Genomic DNA, 19,110 nt, shown 5'->3' on the forward strand with positions numbered 1-19,110 from the left:
ACTATAACCGTGATCACTATAAGCGGGTTCCACTGTGTTTGTTTGTTAGTCCATTTATTTAATTGTTTATGTTGTATTTTCTTTCTTACTCTGCAGAGTGCTTTGGTACAACTTTGGTTAATTTTAAACTTGCTGTATAAATCAATTTCACCTTGACCTTGCCAATACACAAGTGTACTTCAAACTCACACACTTCGCTTTAAGTACAGAGGTCGCATAACTTTGATCTGTCCGGTGTTTCCACAGAATTGCCTCTTCCTAGGTTTCCAGGGCTGGTACAGAATACAGAAGGCTGGTATCAAGGCCTCCCTCAGTACGGCGACATCAAGCCTCACCAGTTTGGGGCCTCATCTGGTCAGATCCACACGACAGCCATAGACAGGAGCAGGATCAGACATCCCGAGAATAACATGGATATCCAGGTGAGTTGGCGTGTATTCCGTCTGACCAGGGGTGCAGTAGGGGCATAGATACCTGGGTAGGTTCAGGGGGTCCAGCCCGGGGGCCCTTGAACATTGTAAAATTCCGTAATTACTCTAAATGATACAGCATTACAAAAACTGTTTAGGTAACTTAGAATGGAATGGAATAGTGATCCTTTATTAACTTCTATGGGGGCATTGCCTTTGTGCCAACCCCATCCTGCTCTCCATGAGACACATAAACAGGTGAGAGCAAGCCTGGGAAGTCACAGTGCAGGGTCAACCAGCATGCCGCATCAGTGGTGCAGTTGGAGGTGGGGTTAGGGTTAGGGTTACATTTATTACAAATTTGTACAACAGTTAGTTCCAACCAAGAAATCTTATTGGACAAGACGTGTTCTATGAGTGCTGTTATCAGAGTATAACCGCGCTCGAACATTTCACATCAGATGTATCACTCTGCTTTACAGGTGTATCTAAAAACCGTTACATATGCCTCATTTCCATCAAGGCAGAGCCGGTGCTGGGCTGATTGTCACTTGGTGCCTCTTGAGAACCTGCCCGCATTTCCACCTGTTTCAAAAATGAACGTAGGCGGAAGTGAGAGTAAAGTAAAGGGTCATATTTATTCCATTTTGTTGGATTTATTTTGATCTGCTTCGGATTTTAAGTTATTATAAGCTGCTGAACCGAAAAAAGTTTCCAGAGTGTGACTCTGTCTCTACTGCCTGAATCCACTTTTCTCTCCTTAAAGGCTTCCTGTTTGTGTGTGTAAGTGAGTTTATTCTTTATTCTCACTTATTGTTTTACCGTTATCCTATTAAGGATTTCGCAATTAAAGTGTCTGCTAATAACTGAACTTTGCTATCCGCCTGATGATCTCTTCGCCCCTCGAACCCAACAATATTTCATTTATTAGACCTGCAGTATGGTTTTGAATTACAATTCAAAAGGAATTCCGCTAATAAGCTGGCCTGTTGTTTCACCACCAGTACCAGTGACATTAGACTTTATCGGTTATGGACTGAATTTTCCAGGTATGCGGAAGGTTTGGACGCCACAGTCCGTCCCCCTTTTGCTGACATACTAGGAATTACTTTCTTTGCAAAGGGACCTCAGTATATCCAGCCACGCCCCTGACCACAGTGAAGGCAAAATACCAGTTATCATTTATAGATCGATGAGACCAGTTTCTAAACGAGAAAAAATTAATTGCTTGTAACCAATGAATTACTTTTAAGAAATGTGCATTTTTCAAATAAGTGAAAAATATGTTTCTATTGATGTTATATATGAATCTTAAACTTAAATGACTTCAGAAATGTTTGTGTGTGTTATATTGCCAGGAGCCCCAGGCCCCCCCTCGATCACCCAGAAACTCCCCCCCCAGTTCCCCGGCCAGCTCCTCCCACTCCACATGCAGCACGCAGCGGAATGACGATGCATTAGTGGGTAAGTCCTAAAATGAAACTAAAAAAATTACACAAAAATGAATCCCGCTACTCACATTCGGGTCAGAATGTTTTCGCTGTTTATCTGTTCCAGATCAGACTGGCACCTTCATTAACACAAACTTTGCAGCCTAAGTATTGTGTGCCGTATACTTGTGACTGTTTACCCTAATACTGCATTTATAATCCATTTTGGTGGAGAAAGGAGGTTAGACTTTTGGTCGCACTTTACAATAAGGATACTCTTTGTCACCTGGAATGGTCATTAATCAGAAGAAAGCTGTGGTATAACTTGTTTAGAATTGTCTGGTTATTATTCACAAAGTGTTACAAGCTAATTTATAACCTGCTTATACACCCTTCATAATCCCTTTATAAGTGTAGCCTTATTGTAAAGTGGCACCAGACTTTTTTTCACATCATGTTCACCTCCATAGGTTCTCTGCATGTTCAGGTTTATGGTCTAGATTCTCTGCATATTCACTTCTATGATCTGTAGGCCCTTTGAGCTTAAATCAAGAGTTAATTGATATCAATCTCATGGTATGAAATAAAAAATGTTGTAAATGGCAGGGTGCCCCATTTGTTAGTTCTGTCAGGGTTCAGGGTTCCAGTATCCACCATAGCTCCATGTGTGGAGTTTGCATGTTCTCTCCATATCAACATGACATTTCCTCCAAGTACTCTGGTTCCTCCCCACAGTCCAAAACCATGCTGTGGTTAATTGGAGTTACCAAATTGCCCGTAGGTGTGCATGTGTGAGTGATTGGTGTGCGAATGTGCCCTGCAATGGGTTGGCACCAGATCCTGGGTTATTCCCTGCCTGTTGTCCATAGGCCCAAGATCCACAACAACCCTGAACAGGACAAGTGGTTACAGAAAATGGATGAATGGAAAAAACACAGTTGCTGGTCGTTCCCAAAGCATTAATGCGAAGCAAATTTGCTTGATTGAAATTTGCTTTTAATCACTTTGTGTATATATCTGGGTTCTCGGCTGTAGTATCAACATGACTCCACGTTCAGCAGCTGTTTAAGTGTGGACTGAAACGACAGATGCGGCCACAGCACATGTTCCCATTAACGAACCTCTCTGGGCTTGAATCTCATACGTTTCTGCACACGGATCACGCTGAGGGTGAAGTTTATCGCAGCAGCAGCTGAATTCTCGCCATCAAAATTGCAGCTGCTGTTTTAGCCAGTTCCCTTCCTGGATGCACAGGGAGAGCGTTCCCATCCCTATCCCTGGCCCATGTGATGAGGTTCAATTAGACACAACTAAATTCTATTGAGGGTTTAAGGGATTCCAGTACAGTACAGGCAGTCCTCAGGTTATGAATGAGATCCATTCCCTAAGTCTGTCTTTAAGTTAAATTAGTAGGTAAGTTGCAAAAATAATAATACAGTACATACTAATAATGATAATACTGTAGTAATAAAAGTAACTATATATGGTACTGTACAAATGCAATGTTTTCTTGAGCATCACAAAGTAGTGTTTGTGTTTGTTATTACGAACCCATCCATCCATCCATCCATTTTCCAAACCGCTTATCCTACTGAGTCGCAGGGGGTCCGGAGCCTATCCCGGAAGCAATGGGCACGAGGCAGGGAACAACCCAGGATTGGGGGCCAGCCCATCGCAGGGCACACTCACACATCATTCACACACACACGCACTCCTACGGGCAATTTAGCAACTCCAATTAGCCTCAGCATGTCTTTGGACTGTGGGGGTAAACCGGAGTACCCGGAGGAAACCCCATGATGACATGGGGAGAACATGCAAACTCCGCACACATGTGACCCAGGTGTGAGGTAACAGTGCTAACCACTGCACCACCATGCCGCCCGAATATTAAACATCTTGGTAGAATTCTAGAATTCTTGGTAGAACTGGTATTCTGGTTTGTACTGTCCCAGGGTAAACCCATCCTCATGTTCTGTACTTGCTGGAATAAACTCTAGGCTCTCCGCAATATACAGTTATGTTAATGTACTCTGAAGCGACATACAATGAGGCAGATGTTACATTACAGGCATGCAGCTGTTGAGGAGCTCTCCAGTGAGGGAACCTGCAACTGCATACTGCTGTAACTCAACCGTCATTGAGTTAACTAGGAAAGGCACACGCTTTGACGTTCCAGCTGTCATTTCATAGAGCTGACCAAGGACAATTTAAGATTTAAATTAATATATAAGGAAGGCTGTTTATTCCTACAAAGCCCCTGCCACTGGGAGAAAACTGATTTTTTTTTTTTTATTCCTGTTTGCGATGCCTTTCGTTCATTTGTAGCCATGTACCCAGGCAGGAAGCGCGATGCCATTCCGTGAGACAGCAGCACTGCGGAAAAACACAGGAAGCACCTGGCATGCTGTAATCTCATTCCCCACCTTCCTGTATTTTCCCATTCTTCCTGAATCTTCCTGCATCTTCCTGGATCGTGGTTATGCCCAGGAAAGCCCAGTACATGGAAACAGCTGGGACCCAGTATGATTCACGCCCCATTCTTATGGCAGCTGAAGCATTTTATAAGGTCCCAGTTGCGTTCAGTGAGCTGAGTAATTACCACTATCATCCTTGTATATTCTACCAATAGTCTTACATTGATTTTTATTACTCATACAGCATTTAAATGCAGTTCTCTTTAAAGGCCTCTTGTTATACTGTGCAGTGCCTGTATTGGGAGCTTTGTAATTGTGTTGCTAATGAGATTTACACTGTTGGAAATATAGCATTACACGGAGCAAAGAGAATTGCGTCTTTGTCTCCCAATTGGCTTAGGGCCACAGTTTTTTCGGGCTAATTATCAGTGCGTTCTACAGGCATATTTTAATCAAGTCAGGGTAAACAAGGGTGTGTCAGAGTCAGCAGCACCTCCGGGGAGTTTTCGTCTGCCCTCTGCGCGCTTCCACACCAGCGCCGATCCCAGGCACTGACGTTTAATATCACTGACGAAGGCTTTCCGCTGCAGCGCAGGCCAAGCAAGGCAGCAGGTTGCCCGGTGTCCAGCAGGAGAGCTGCTCTCCCAAACACCATGCAGTCAGGGTCTCTGCGGAGCAGGGTACCCTCACCAAGGTACGAATATGGCTTCTTTTGGGGGGGGTGTGATGCAGAAACTTCAGCTGTGGGGTAATGAGCAGCTATAAAAGATTTTGCCGCAAAATGACAGGACTCAGTACAAGAATGCAGGCACAGGTGGGACAGTGTCTGCCAAGCATGCTTCTCTGCAGGCTCTTTCCGTGGAGGCCCTGATTGACCACAACTCGGAGGACTGCTCTGATGACCCCTGGAGGATAACGGAGGAACAACGGGAGTACTACACCCGCCAGTTCAAAAGCCTGCAGCCTGACCTGGGGGCACTTATTCTGGGTAATACCTTGTTGTAGTGCCTCGGACCAGACGCTGTCTGGATGGCAGGAAATGTGTTTAGCCAGACTGGTGAAAATACGAAGAGGGGAAGGGTTGTGCCCCATGCCTCTCATTGTTCTCAAGCAGGAAGCAGTGTGCAGTTCAGTTGACCTAAAACCTTCCTTCTGTTTTGCTTCTACATTTTCAATAAAATGAAAAACATGGCTGTTTGTATTTCACTCTTCAGGCTCTGTTGCGAAGGACTTCTTCACAAAATCGAGGCTGTCGATACGAGAGCTGTCTCATATATGGTAAGTTAGACGTCGCATCCTTGGATAACAGTGTGTCACACAGCAGATGGAGGGCATTTAATTAGACCAGTTTAGCCATAGCCCAGAAGCGAATTTATTGGAAGGTCAGGCCTCCTAAATAAACACCATTATATAGTTTCCCTGCTGCTGAAGCTGGTGCACCATGTGGAAAGAGGAACGCTAGATGGTTCTTTCTCATTCTGGATAGGAGTGCTGAAAGTGGACATAGTGGCAAGGTGATTTTTTTAACCCCTTTTTTTTGAAGACATTTCTACAATTAAAGAATGCAGTTATGGCGATGGATGAATAAGGGGAAACGCATGCACCGGGTGTATATCGGGCGGTCCTGTTATGACCGTCCACCTCTCAAATGACAGCTTAGCCCAGATTAAAATAGTTCTGCAATTACATAATTATACTGAATCATTGCCAGTGTTTGGTGCTCAGCAATAGTCACGCATTGTGTGGCAGTCGGACCAGCAAATGTATTAAAGGCCGAGTTACAATGAAACGTGTCCTTCTCGCGTTTCCAGAAGCTTTGAATGTAAACTCCTGTTTGAGGATCGCTTTGGGCCATGACACTGAACTTTAATGAAAAAAGGCATCGCGGAAGGTCACCTCTTCTGTTGTGTTTGGAACTTGAAAGAAGAGAAGAACTACAGGTAGACTGTTTAACAGTCTTCCGACAAAAGTAATACAAAGCAGAAGAAAAGTGAACAGGAACAGGAACACCCAGCGGTTAAACCCGATAGAATCATCTTTTTTTTTGTCATTGGTCCCATGTAACATGATTGTATAGATGCAGAACTCACATGAACCGGATGCTCCTCCACTTACGATGGGAAAACGTTCCGACACACCCATCATAAATTGAAAATATCGTAAGTGAAATATGATCAATCACTTGGGCGTTCAGTAGATATAACGGGTTTGGGAAAATTAAACAAAAAAAAAATGCAATTGATAAACACCCTTTCAGGTCACAATGACTTTAGAGACTGGAAACGTGGCTGGGTGGTTGCCCAGCGACAGTATAAAGCCTTGTACTGAGTATTGCTAGCCCAGGAACAGACCAAAATTCAAATTTTGATGACTACTGACTGTGCATCGCTGTCCCACACATCGTAAAGCGAGGAGCATCTACGTATTTAATCAGGATGTGAAATGTTCATGCACCCATGTGCTATACAAACAGGTGAATATTTCAGTAGGCTGATGTAGGTTTCTTGATAGTGTTGTGGGCACAGAGAGGCGGAGGGTGGCCATCACAGCATTGCACACTTCCTGTCATGTTATGGGAGTCTTTACAGTGTCTGCGGTACTTCTTCCTGCCAGGGATCTGAGCGACCTGGACCACGACGGAGCCTTGACGTTCCCTGAGTTCTGCATCGCCTTCCACCTTATCGTGGCCCGTAAGAATGGCTTCCCTGTGCCTGAGATCTTGCCCCCAGGGCTGCAGTCCAGTCTCCTGGAGCAGGACGGAGGTACCTCCGCCATTTCCCGAATCTCACACTTCCAGCTTATGAAGTAATATAATCTGTGCCCTGAAATTGTGTTTCATTGGTGTTCTGTTGGCAGTCCCTCCAAGGCCGATGGGCGAGGGCATTTTTTTTGGTGCTCACCTGACCCAACTTGAGAAGATCCCAGTATCTCCTGAGGTGAGATGATTGACTGAGCAATACTCTGTGTCTAAACAAGAGTGCAATACAAATGGTTGTTTCTGTTGCTTGGATTTATGCCGCAAATTTAATTCATCATTTTTTTTGGTTGCTCTCCCAGTTCAATCCTGGCATGAAATACCATGTAATGCTGTCAATATGTGTTAAGCAGTCCGAGGGATGTATTTACATACGTTATTTTGCGGGGAGGGGGATGGTGGTAATACAGCACATAGGTGACTCTGGGCTGTTCACCCGGGTGGTGCAAGGTGGGACAGCCCAACCGGTCAATCATTACAGGCTATGGCAATCTGAGCTACATATGTAAATTTGTAAATTAAAAAAAAAAAGTCATACATCTACAATAAATTATTCTAACGTTACACATAGATATGACTAACACAAAAGCTAATTTTTCAATAATATATTAACATTGTAAGTTAATTTTATTGATCTGAATATGTTCAAATAGGATTTTCATCTGACCAGTAGGGGGTGCAATTGTGCCCCACGCACCCTCGGTAAATTTCCCTATAATGCAGCCTGCCCACTTCACACCGCCAGCATCCTATGATTGCACAGGGGTTTCACAGGATGATCCATATGTGGTGAAAGGGTGCTCAGCAGTTTCATACGACATTTAACCCGCTCTCTCTCTCTTGAGAGAGGCCTATAAAAACATTCACAGCCCATGTAGAATTAATTGCTTATAGAGGACCAGTGCCAAGGTATGAAAAACAGTTCCTGGCTTGGGCTGAATAAACTCTGTTGAAAACTGGCTACATTAATGGCATTGTATGTCTACTGTTTGTTTTAAGTGTGTGTGTGTGTGTGTGTGTGTGTGTGTGTGGTAATGTGTTTACACACATAAAAATTGTCATATGCTGTTAATGACGTTGTATCTTGCAGAGGACAGAACCCCTTATTTCTTTTGAGGAAACAAAAACGGTACGAGAAAGTTTTGATTGCTTCGAAACATGCATTCATCATGCAAGAATTAACAATTAACATTCACCTTCACCACACGAATAAGCACTGATTATTTTAAAATACTACGCCTGCTTTTATTTGACAGTATTTCAAAGGCTTTTGGATATTTTCCTAATGTTTAATATTATTAATATTACTTGCAAGTCACATTCGGTTTATTCAAAGCCTGAGCCACATGCAAATGAGATTTTTTTTCATATTTTCCAGAAACAAAATAGAGTTGAAACTCTGGGTCCACGAGCTGAGATGACCGCTTCAAAGTTCGACGTGAAACAGGAGCCGTCCAAGTCGGGTAACAGGAACTGCCCTTGTTGTCTTTGACGGAGTTCCTGAGTACATGACCTCACAAGGGACCAAAGTCGTTTTTCTCATTGCACTAATGCAACATGCTGCTCTTCAAATGACAGCCAGTGAATAGCACCACCTGGAACATTCCGTATCCAGTGTTAAAGTACCTGGATGAGTTGCACAAAAATCTAGACTTAGCATACCGTCTTCTTAAAGTAATCATTCTCAAGTAATTGTTTTCGAAGTATCCCTTTTGGCGGAAGCTTGCAGTACCGCTGTGGGTTATTGGTGATGGATTGCAGTGGCTTTTCCATAGGCTATGGGTGCTGTTATCTTGATGAATTTGGACAACATCTTCCTAAAGGCTCAGAAGGTATGGTTGTAATGGTTGTGGTCATTGTCTTGCTAATGGCTAAGGATGGGTGTCTTTCTGAATTTCATTGCAGCATCGAGTCCAAAAAGGGCATCAGGGGTTCAAGACCAATCAAATGAATTGGCCGACACAGACATATCGAGGCCAGGTACCATACAGACCATACTTTCATTTTATTTTGTATTGTTATATCTTCACCCATGAATGTTTCCGCTGCATCAGTAGAATTCTGGAGGACAAACAGCAAAGGTCTCTTCATGGGTCTGATATGCGCTCATGCGAAGAATCTCTGTACCCATCTGAACAACCCCATGATCATTCCTGTCTTTCGATCTAGCAGATGAGCATGGAATTAACAGCCCCATGTTGCCGTTTGCAGTGTCACATGGGAGATTAAGTAATATACTTCAGAACGATACCTTATGTCCTTCTTTCGCAGGCGGAATAGAATTTCAGACAATGCGAAAAGTATTTTGTATTACCAGTAATCAGGCAGTTATAATGATGACACTTTATTGATCTTTGTGGGGAACTTTGCTTTTTGCTTACCCCATGCTGATCCCCATGACAGATATGTAGGTCAGAGCAAGCATGGCAGCCACAGAGCTGATGTGGCTATTCTATTCTGCTGAGGCCGGGCTCAAACCAGCAACCTTCTCATCACAAGTACAGAGGCTTAGCCCACCGAGCCACACACTGCCCCCTCAATGGCTAATGAATCATGCACATTGTTAGTAGAAGCTCATTGGTTCACAAGCCATGCTTGACTGAGTGATGTCACCGTGGAACTCAAGCAAAGCAAAGCCCTTAACCTCCAACTACTCCGGGGACCAGCTGACCCTGCTCGATTGTATGTCACTTTAGATGACGACATCGGCTGACTTCATGCGTTTCTTGATGTCCTGAAAAGTTGTTGTGGGAGGGTTATTATGACCGGTATGTGATGTGCTTCTTTTTAGAACCAGCGTGCAAGATGGATTCAGTAATGAGACCTCGATCGAGGCCACGGTACTGCAGTCGATCCTCAAATAGTATCAGGATACATTCCTCCGTAGTATGAGGAGGCTTTTCCATATGGATCTGAAATATGTCTGTCGAGGTGAAATGTGAATTTTTAATCAGGTGTATGGTGTTGGTTCCGCACCCTGATGGTGGACAGGTCCTACTCCAGCACGTCCATCAATGACTCTGTGAAGAACTCAGAAACGCCTCCAGCTCCTCCACCCCGCCGGCAGAAGACCCACTCACGCGCTTCATCTCTGGACCTTAATAAACTCCTTCAGCAGAGTCATCAGGGTAAGGTGCACATCCCCTACATGTAAAATAGTGTGTGTCAATAGTGTAGGCTTGAGCGGTGTCTAATTTTTCATAACATCATGGAATCCAGACATTCAACCACAAAATAAGCCTGTACATTTAAGTGCTCTTGCCCCTATGATGTGATTTGCAGTACAGGGTGGGCGGGAAGGGGGGTCCACACAAAATATATTTTTGTTGACAAACATTACCTTAGTACAGTGCATTAACATAATACCACCCAAGCCTACCATAGTGTTGTACTTACAAAAAAATCCAGGCATCTGAGAAATAGAAACCAGAGGGCAAACACCATGGAATGTCCTGTAGTTCGTATGAAAACATGTCCCAGTTATTCCATGTTGTGGAAAAATCAGTGTGACTCTATGAATATTAAATCTATGAATCTAAAATGTGAATGTACATTATATTATTCAGGTTTTTTTAAATTGCTAATATCTTTTGTAGCTGTAAAGTGCCGACCTCTTTGAGTCCTCTCGTGTTTCAGAGCCTGGAGGTGACTGGCTTCTTCCTCCTCCGGCACTCCCTCCGAGACGCGTGGCGATGCAGGTATCTGTTATTTCATGGCCTCGCGGGAAGCCATTTTCCTGGAACTTTATGTAGTTCTTCACCCTCTTGAGTGTCTTACCATGTCTGGGACTGTTTTCTGCTGAATATTTATTTATTGTTCAGGTCAGAGGACAAGCTCTGTGTCGTGATTTATTTTTTTTCCCCATGTGTGAGTCATGCCATGAGGAAGCCTTATTGGGATTGTATCAGCTCTGCCATATGACGGTGTTTTTCAGGTGCAGCACGTCCTGCCTTCTGCAGGGAAGAGCTCCCAGAAGGCACTGCAGCAGGTCAATTTCGCTGACTTCACTAAGTTCAGAGCAGAGGTAGCCTATGGATTCCTGTCTAATTTTTTTTTATTATTTGGACAGCTTCCGATGTTGATTTGTCCAATATCTGATGAAAACAACAATAGAAAATCCAGCCTTAATTCATGAAAATGTGATAACTGGAGATGCAGAACTGTTCAGCTGGTCTTGGTATAGTTATTTTGGGTCTTTGTGGTATCAAGTAAGGGTTTTATTTCAATAGACCATATGAGTTTGCAGTTGAATCAGGTCAAATAATCTATATTGCCTAGTAGCTGATCCATACTGGAATAATACTCATATTATTATCCCCATTATAGTCATGTTGGTTTGGTGTGTGCGTGTGTGATCCAGGTATACATCACATTGTGGGGACCGAACCTGTTATTTTGATGTTGTGGGTATCATTTTGCCTGTCCTGAAATTCAGTTTCATAAAGATCTGTGACTGCAATTAAAAAACAAAAATGCTTAGGGCTGGGATGGGGTTAAGGCTGTCATTGCTGGGATTAGGGTTCTGCCCATAGAAATGAATGGACGGTCGCCTCAGAGATATGTGTACAAACCTGTGTGCGTGTGTGTGTGTGTGTGTGTGTGTGTGTGTGTGTGTGTGTGTGTGTGTGTGTGTGTGTGTGTGTGTGTGTGTGTGTGTGTGTGTGTATCACATTCCCAGTGGTTGAAGCGCATATATTTAGCTTGCTATTGCATGGTGTTCATTGTAATTTAAAACTTACATTAAAAGAGAAAAATCTTATTGTTTATGATGACTGATGTGGGGGAAAAAACCTTATTGGTACTTTAGTTTATGTACTTTTACCCTTCCTGTGTGCCTTATATAAATTCATTTTGATTTTATGATCAAAACAGAATCCTAGCAATTTCTTTGTATTTTGTTGGCAAAATCTATGAAACCAGATTCATTTAGGATGCATTATTTTTAAAGCTGTTTATGTTGGACTCTAAAATCTCAATAAAGCGTTTATTTGTTGGTGCTGAGCTAGAGGACGGAGTTTCAGCTGCAAACTAAGAAAGACGTCCACATGTCTATATCAGGCACTAGTCTGGATCGGTGTCCTGTCTATCACACAGGCATATCTAGGGGCTGGGTCACAGGCCCCAGCTGAAAGCGGATTGCCCCCTGATTGTCACTCACTGACTTAACTTATATCATTGGCTAATGATCATATGCCCCCAATTATAAAAATCGCCCCTTGTGCTATGATGTTCTGGGCTGAATTGTAAGTTTGGTCTGTAATGAATACCGATGTGCAGTTTAATTCTCCCATGCTCTGGTGCTTGACTACTCACTTCCATCATCTCAGCTCAAGCCATCAGCTTGTCACTGCTGTGTTTGATCTCACCTACTCGTGCCTCATATTGTGCTTCTGCATGGCTCAGACAAGCATCACATAAGAAAAAGTTTGTTTTAGCATAATAGCAGTGCGCATGGGAGTTTTACTTACACAAAAATGTTTTGAGGGCAGCTACCAGTTCACCACTGATATGTACTGCGCTAGCCTTGGGATTTGAAGCAATGACCTTCTGGTTATAGACACAACATCCTAAACAACTGGGCTGAACATCAATTATTTCTTTCTATTCTTCTGTCTATCCATCCATCCATCCATCTTCTGCTGCTTACCCAGGGTCAGGTCACATGGGCAGCAGCATAAGCAGGGATATTTCTTTTCTTATGTACAAGAAATGAATACCTAGAAGGAGGAGGTAAGGAGCATGTGCTGATTACAGCGCGTTGCCACACCCACCACACGGCAAACCACCTCGGGGATGAGAACCTGAGTGCAGCCATGTGGCGGGTGATGGTCCAAATGGACCAGTGTGAGTTTTTTTCCGGTGGCTGGAGTGCCAATCCTGCCACCAACCCTCAGATTTCCCTGTAAGTTGGAGGACCTCCTAGAAGAAGAGATTTAATTCTATGCATTATTTTATGCATTTTGTACATGGCCATAGAACAGGTCTTAAGAACGTAGTGCTGTATTCTGGCTTTCATTGCGAGCCAAATCTCTGCATCCCATGCGATCGACGTGCTCCCTGCGCCCGGCAATGTGGTGCCTCCAGTGGAAGCTCCAGTGTCATCTGTGCCAAGCCCGCAGTGGCCGTATCCCAGAATGCCCCTCTCAATTGTGATTAAATTATGGCAGATTGCCGTACCCCTCTGAGGGGACAGCCCTCGTTCACGTCTGACCCAGAATCACAGGCTGAGTGATGTCACCAGAGAGCTGAGCACAGCGGAGCTAGTCAGGCAGGATTGGTCACCTGAGAAAATGAACCCACGCTCAACACCCGTCGATTCTGCCAGCGAGCCATCGCTCCACCACATGTCAGCGTTTCTGTTGTCCTCAGCTGATTAGAGGCCCAGGTGCATCAGGCAGTCGCCTGCTAACTGTTTACAGTTTGCTTATATGCCCCCCCCCCCCCCATGGTTTTCCCAGACAGATTGCAGATATAAATATGACATGTCCCTGACAGGATATGGTTCATTATATCCATGTATATGCTTTTACCGACCAAGAATAAGGATTAAGTGAAATATACATGAAACTCTCCCATGTCTATTAGAAGCTGCTCCAAATTTGACAAACAGTTCAGGTTAAGTATCTTGCTCCATCTGGGATGCACACAGGACGTTGCCCGTAATATCCACACTAGCTGCTACCCAGTTTTGCTTTGCCATCACTGAAGCACACAGTTATGAACTGTAACCTTACTTATATTGTTCTCATTCTGATTTGTACCAAGAAATACAGTTGAAGGCGTTAATTGGTGTTTGTGGAAAGTTGGATTTTATGTTGCCCGTCTGCTCGTCCTACAACTTCTTGGCTCGAGGCTGAAATGGGAGTGTTTGGCACAGAGCATGGAAAGGCTACACTGAGTAAGATGGGCATGAGTGAGAGAAGACTGAGCTTTCATCTGTGCTGATCATTGCATTACTCTTTGTTTCATTGTAACGTGTTTGCTGTGGATATGACACTGTCGACAGATGGTTTTATTGGGAATGAGTCTTTCAACCGGGGGATATTATGATGTCCTTTATTAAGTCATTGTTTGGTTTTTCACAAAATTCCATAAAGGGTCACATGAAATACAACACTGTCCTGATAAAAACACCTGAGCAAATATAGCCAGCTTGACCTTCATCTTGATTAAATATATTTAAATGTTTACTTATGTCTTCATTCTGTCCTGCCGGACTTAAATCTTCATATGCCAGTTCTGGTTTATATTTTTTCAGGTGTGACTTTAGAAGGCCTCTTACATACAGGATGTTTGAAGGTTCTTTATTATCTTGTTCCGCAGCAGATTATTAGCAGCAGTTCATCTGGTCCCCAGTGACAGATAGCTGGAGTTCATTAATGGCAGATACTGATGCCTGAGCTGTATTGAACTGACCTGTTTTTACAGACATCTTGTTTGCGTGGCATTGGCATGGAGTTTGCTCCCCATGTACGAGTGGCGTTTCCTCAGGCTCCTAAATTTCCTCTTGCAGTCTAATAGCATGCAGTTAAGTGTAGTGGTGTCTCAAAATTTCCCAGTGCATGCTTTCATGTGGGTGTGCTGTCTTTGCCCTGTAATGCACTAGGGTCTTCCTTATGCCCCATGTCCCCGGGGTTAGTCTCACTGCAGCCCTGCATTGGATGAGAGATTTTGGATGAAAGTTGCTCAGATTATAGATTCACATAGGATGATGTCAGATAAGAATGTTTTAATTGCCACATTGTCCAAGGAGTCGAGAACAAGGCAATGGGTGTTTTGCTGTAAGTGGCAGTGGTTGGTATGGACCCCCATGCTCTTGAATAATGGCCTGGTTCTCGCATGGTCGTGTGTTGGACTACCTCAACCAAACACATCCTGATTTATCATTGTAAAACTGAATCACAATCATGCTGCCTGTGAATGAAAATGTGATGTGTCTTTATGTGCTACATTAGAGGGGCACTTCAGCTTGCTGGTGACTTGGCTCAAGACCCTCTTTGGTTTTGCGTCATAGGAGAAAAGTCCCATCAAAAGCAGCGGACAGAGACCCCTCTGCAAATCAGACAAGGCTGAGGACATGGTCCACACCAAAACAGTACGTGCTGATCCTAGTGGGCCTCTTGGGGAATGAATGTTTTCTGTACCATGCAGTTTGAACAGTACCTTACAATAAAATCCTGAAAATGATCAGTATTATGTTAAAATGGGTACTGGTGATCTTTCATATTACATCACACTATTTTTCTTTGGTACAATAATAAATTTTCCTTTTCCAGTGTTTTTTTTCTGGTGTTACTAGATGAAATAATCCTTTATTAGATAAATTAGATGCTAAGGCTTTCATTCCAAAGTGATTATTTTTAACATTCAAAATGTGTTATATAGATTAAACTATCATAACCTCCACTCATTATATAATGATATTGCAATTGAAGATGCATGTATTTTATATGAAATGTGACGCAGTTCTCCTGAAATAGATTAGTATAGCAGTCCTCCATGGACATCTGGATCGTCTGTCACATGATGCAAAGTCATGTGGGAAAGCGGCTGTGTGGTCACATGACTTGACAGGCTTGAGGGGAAGACAGCCTGTGCTGTGGGGTAGAATGGTCACCTATTACCTTATTCAGCACCAGGCTCTGGTCCATGTATTATGTCAGGCCTCAGTAGTACTGTTGATCCTGTACATTAACATTTTCCTGCAGTGGTGAGTCATACCAGTGGGGGGCGCTGATTGGAATGACCCAATTTGTTTTACTGCTGTCATTCACTCCTTCACAGGATACTGGGTCCTCACTGCAGCTGCCGCAGAAATCAACACACAAGAAGTACCGGCATGCGAGCCAAAGCCTGGACCCTGCGCAACCTCTCACTGCATCCACCACCGGGACCAGACAGGCCCAAAAGTAAAGGCTGGGGCTGGCTGCTATGGGAGGGCTAGATCCAGTGAAAAGTGACCCACCTTATTCAGATTTTACCAGGAAATAATGCAAAGCTGCAACCAACTGAAATAATTCAAGAATCAGTCTAAACTGAAGAACAAAGCCGATAATGAATGTTCAAGTCCTTAATTCATCAGATGATAATCAGAATCAGAATACTACTGTTATGTTCTATTGTTTGTAGTTAGACTGTAGCACACAACTACACAAAAGACGAGAATAGACAATGCACTATCACATACAGAAATTTATATATAAATATAAATAAATAAAAAGTAAATAAATAAGCAAGTGGGTATGAAAATAAGTGCAGTATTGTGCTGAAAATGTACAAATTTTGCTGCTGGAACAAAGCATTACAAAATTGTAAATTGTAAAATGGTCATTATTTAAAGTGTAAAAACATTAAGTGTTTAAACATCATACCTAGCTGTATTCATAGCAAGTACAGATTCTCTATATTAGGGGTTCCCAACCTTTGAATGTCTGTAGACCGGTTTATGTAATACGGCAGATCGAACGGCAGTTTTGTAACTTTTTTCCATTACTTTTTCATAACTCAATTTCTCTCAAATGTGAACAGAAAGTGTCAATATGAGGACTCATAAAAAGTTGAAAACATATCTTTATTTTTTGGAAATTAACCAAAATCTCGTCAAAACCCCCCAGATTTCTGCCACTCAGTGGAATAATAGGCTGAGAACAGGGGGTGAGAAACCCTAATATGTATCATGTCTTTCACTAGTTCACACTTTCAAAACACTCTAGTGTTTTAACAGCAGTCTGCTAAAATCTGCTGAGTCAGTACTAGAGTTGTCCAAAAGTTTCAGGGTTTTCTGGAAAGCATTTAATGAACCCCTGTACTTTGAATAATGTGTGCAACTACACAGTTAGTGCAACGTTCTTTATTTTTATTTACCATGGGGGGATAGTGGTTTGGTGTTATTAAAGCTCAATGTCTTCAGGACTGAAATGTGAGTGGACAGTTAAGGGCTGCCTTATGAATGGGTATTTAAGGTTTGCCTTTTGAGTTGACAGTTAAGGGCTGCCTCGGGAGTGGACAAATAAGGGCTGCCTCGGGAGTGGACAGATAAGGGCTGCCTCAGGAGTGGACAGTTAAGGGCTGCCTCGGGAGTGGACAGATAAGGGCTGCCTCGGGAGTGGACAGATAAGGGCTGCCTCGGGAGTGGACAGATAAGGGCTGCCTTATGAATGGACATTTATGGGCTGTCTCGGGTGTGGACAGTTGTCACTGCCCTCTGCCTCTTCTCTCCCTCTCAGCAGGCTGCCCAACAGACAGAAGAAAGACATCCAGACAGCCATCCGTAAGAACAAAGAAACCAATGCAGTGCTGGCAAGGATCAACAGTGAGCTACAGCAAAAACTCAAGGTCACTGCTCTGTGTACTGTCTACTCTGTGCGTGTGGGTGTGCACGCTCTGTGTGTGTGCGCACTTTGCGTTAGCATCTGCTCTGTGTGTGTGCCCCGTCTGTGTGCATTTTTGGTGTATGTTTGTGGGTCTCATGTGTGTCTCCCCAGGAACACGTGTCAAACTCACACCCCTGTTTGTTTGAAGCATTGGCGCTATCCCCTTGTAAAAACCTATGAATTGTTCAGAGTCTACGGTAGATTTCAGACTGAAACATAGCATGATTGAATAACTTGAAGGGTATATATTCAGGCTCCGGAGGGACAGCGTATGACTCGAGGAAGTATAATTATTTTCGTTATTCCTCTGAGTTCTGAGAAAGCCAGCGTTGAGTCTGTGCTATGTCTGTTTCAGTGGTGGGAAGGCCGTCGTGGCAGACAACTCAGGGTGGGGGGGCTGCCATAGTTTTCATGTCAGTTCACACTCGAAAAACCCCAGAGAAGAATCATCATGCAGCAGTGAAATAACCACATGCACGACAGCACCCTAAATTCTCACAAAGGAAGTAGCTTCCTTTTTAAGTCCTTAAGTATTTTTCAGCCCAGATTGACTATGAAGTGTGATGTACCATGCTGGTAGTTAGAGAGCCCCAGCTGCCCCCACTTCACTCTTCTCTCTCTGACAGTCAGTGTAAAGCAGTGTTTCTCAAATCCTCAGGGACTCCCAGAGACTCCACGTGCTCTCTCCCTACTGGGAGCTGGGAGGGAGCAAAAATGTGGACTGTCTGGCAGGGAGTTGGGATGGAGCAAAAATATGGAGTGTCTGGGGCTCCGTGAGAACTGGGTTCAGAAACACTGGCTTAAAGGACCAGTTCCCAGCTTTGAAATGAAGTTTTACATACTATTTTGCTTTCCTTTTTTGAGACAAACAAACACTGAAATATACAGGCTTGAGGTGTAAGCACAGGGCCAGGCCATTTACCTGAGTGAGATGTAGCTATTCTGCCAGGGTTGGGACTCAAACAGATGCCTAACTTGCTGAGCAGCCCCACCCTCCTGCCCCCCACTGCGTAAGGGCAGTTTAGTTCCTGTCAGTCAGCACTGCGGAATTGGCGATCCTGTCTGAACCACATACATATGAACCACCCCTGCACAGCACTGTAAATTCATTCCTTTTGTACCGCTTCCTTACGAGCCGATTTCTCGCCCCCGATGACTTCAAGGCCCCTCTAACGGTTCCTCTTCAGGAGGTGCATCAGGAGAGGATCTCCTTGGAGGCCCAGCTGGAAACCCTGCGGCCAATCGCCTTTGTCTGACCGGGTGAAGGACCCAGCCGCCACTCCTAACCACACGTGGCATGAAAAGGGCAACAGGAGCAGATTCTTGCCACTAAGTGCAGTGCAGAAACTGGTCAAGATACCTTTTTCCCCCCATTTTCGTTGACCACTTCACCTCAGAGGATCCTTAAGCCAAATGGCAAACAAACTTTTGGCAGGTGCACGGTGTCTTGTGTTCAGCCCCCTCAGCTCTGGCAAATGTGACTGTACATCTAAAGACATAAAATTCACACAAATTAAAGAATCAGTTGTCAGAATCTAATCAGAATCAACTATAAATGTCTGTCATCAACTTCATCATCTCCACAATAGAATATTCAGATATATGGTTTAAAAATACAGTGTGTTTAGCATTTTCTTTTATTTATATTTAAAGTATGCTTGTGTTTTTATAGTATAGTAGCAGGATTTTTTATTATTTTGTGTCAGGGTGTTGGATTAGTTAGTT

At 43.6% G+C, this 19,110-nt stretch overlaps 1 protein-coding gene across 2 annotated transcripts in view; it reads left to right on the forward strand.

Annotated features, from left to right (window-relative positions):
* Positions 1-19,110, forward strand: part of LOC125710128 (ralBP1-associated Eps domain-containing protein 2-like) — a 29,001-nt gene extending 9,891 nt beyond the window's left edge. Inside the window, exons 3-20 of one of the 2 annotated variants that reach the window (XM_048979453.1) lie at positions 247-422; positions 1,769-1,874; positions 4,848-4,951; positions 5,107-5,245; positions 5,472-5,535; positions 6,871-7,019; positions 7,114-7,193; positions 8,103-8,141; positions 8,391-8,475; positions 8,918-8,992; positions 9,804-9,852; positions 10,004-10,140; positions 10,649-10,710; positions 10,947-11,036; positions 15,027-15,107; positions 15,797-15,921; positions 17,239-17,347; positions 18,573-19,110. In XM_048979453.1, the coding sequence (XP_048835410.1) occupies positions 247-422; positions 1,769-1,874; positions 4,848-4,951; positions 5,107-5,245; positions 5,472-5,535; positions 6,871-7,019; positions 7,114-7,193; positions 8,103-8,141; positions 8,391-8,475; positions 8,918-8,992; positions 9,804-9,852; positions 10,004-10,140; positions 10,649-10,710; positions 10,947-11,036; positions 15,027-15,107; positions 15,797-15,921; positions 17,239-17,347; positions 18,573-18,641 (1,739 nt within the window). In that variant the 3' untranslated portion in view covers positions 18,642-19,110. The remainder of the gene's footprint in view (positions 1-246; positions 423-1,768; positions 1,875-4,847; positions 4,952-5,106; positions 5,246-5,471; positions 5,536-6,870; positions 7,020-7,113; positions 7,194-8,102; positions 8,142-8,390; positions 8,476-8,917; positions 8,993-9,803; positions 9,853-10,003; positions 10,141-10,648; positions 10,711-10,946; positions 11,037-15,026; positions 15,108-15,796; positions 15,922-17,238; positions 17,348-18,572) is intronic. The other variant, XM_048979454.1, reaches the window with a different exon arrangement.

This window comes from Brienomyrus brachyistius, chromosome 16, assembly GCF_023856365.1.
Source record: "Brienomyrus brachyistius isolate T26 chromosome 16, BBRACH_0.4, whole genome shotgun sequence".
Classification (NCBI taxonomy): domain Eukaryota; kingdom Metazoa; phylum Chordata; class Actinopteri; order Osteoglossiformes; family Mormyridae; genus Brienomyrus; species Brienomyrus brachyistius.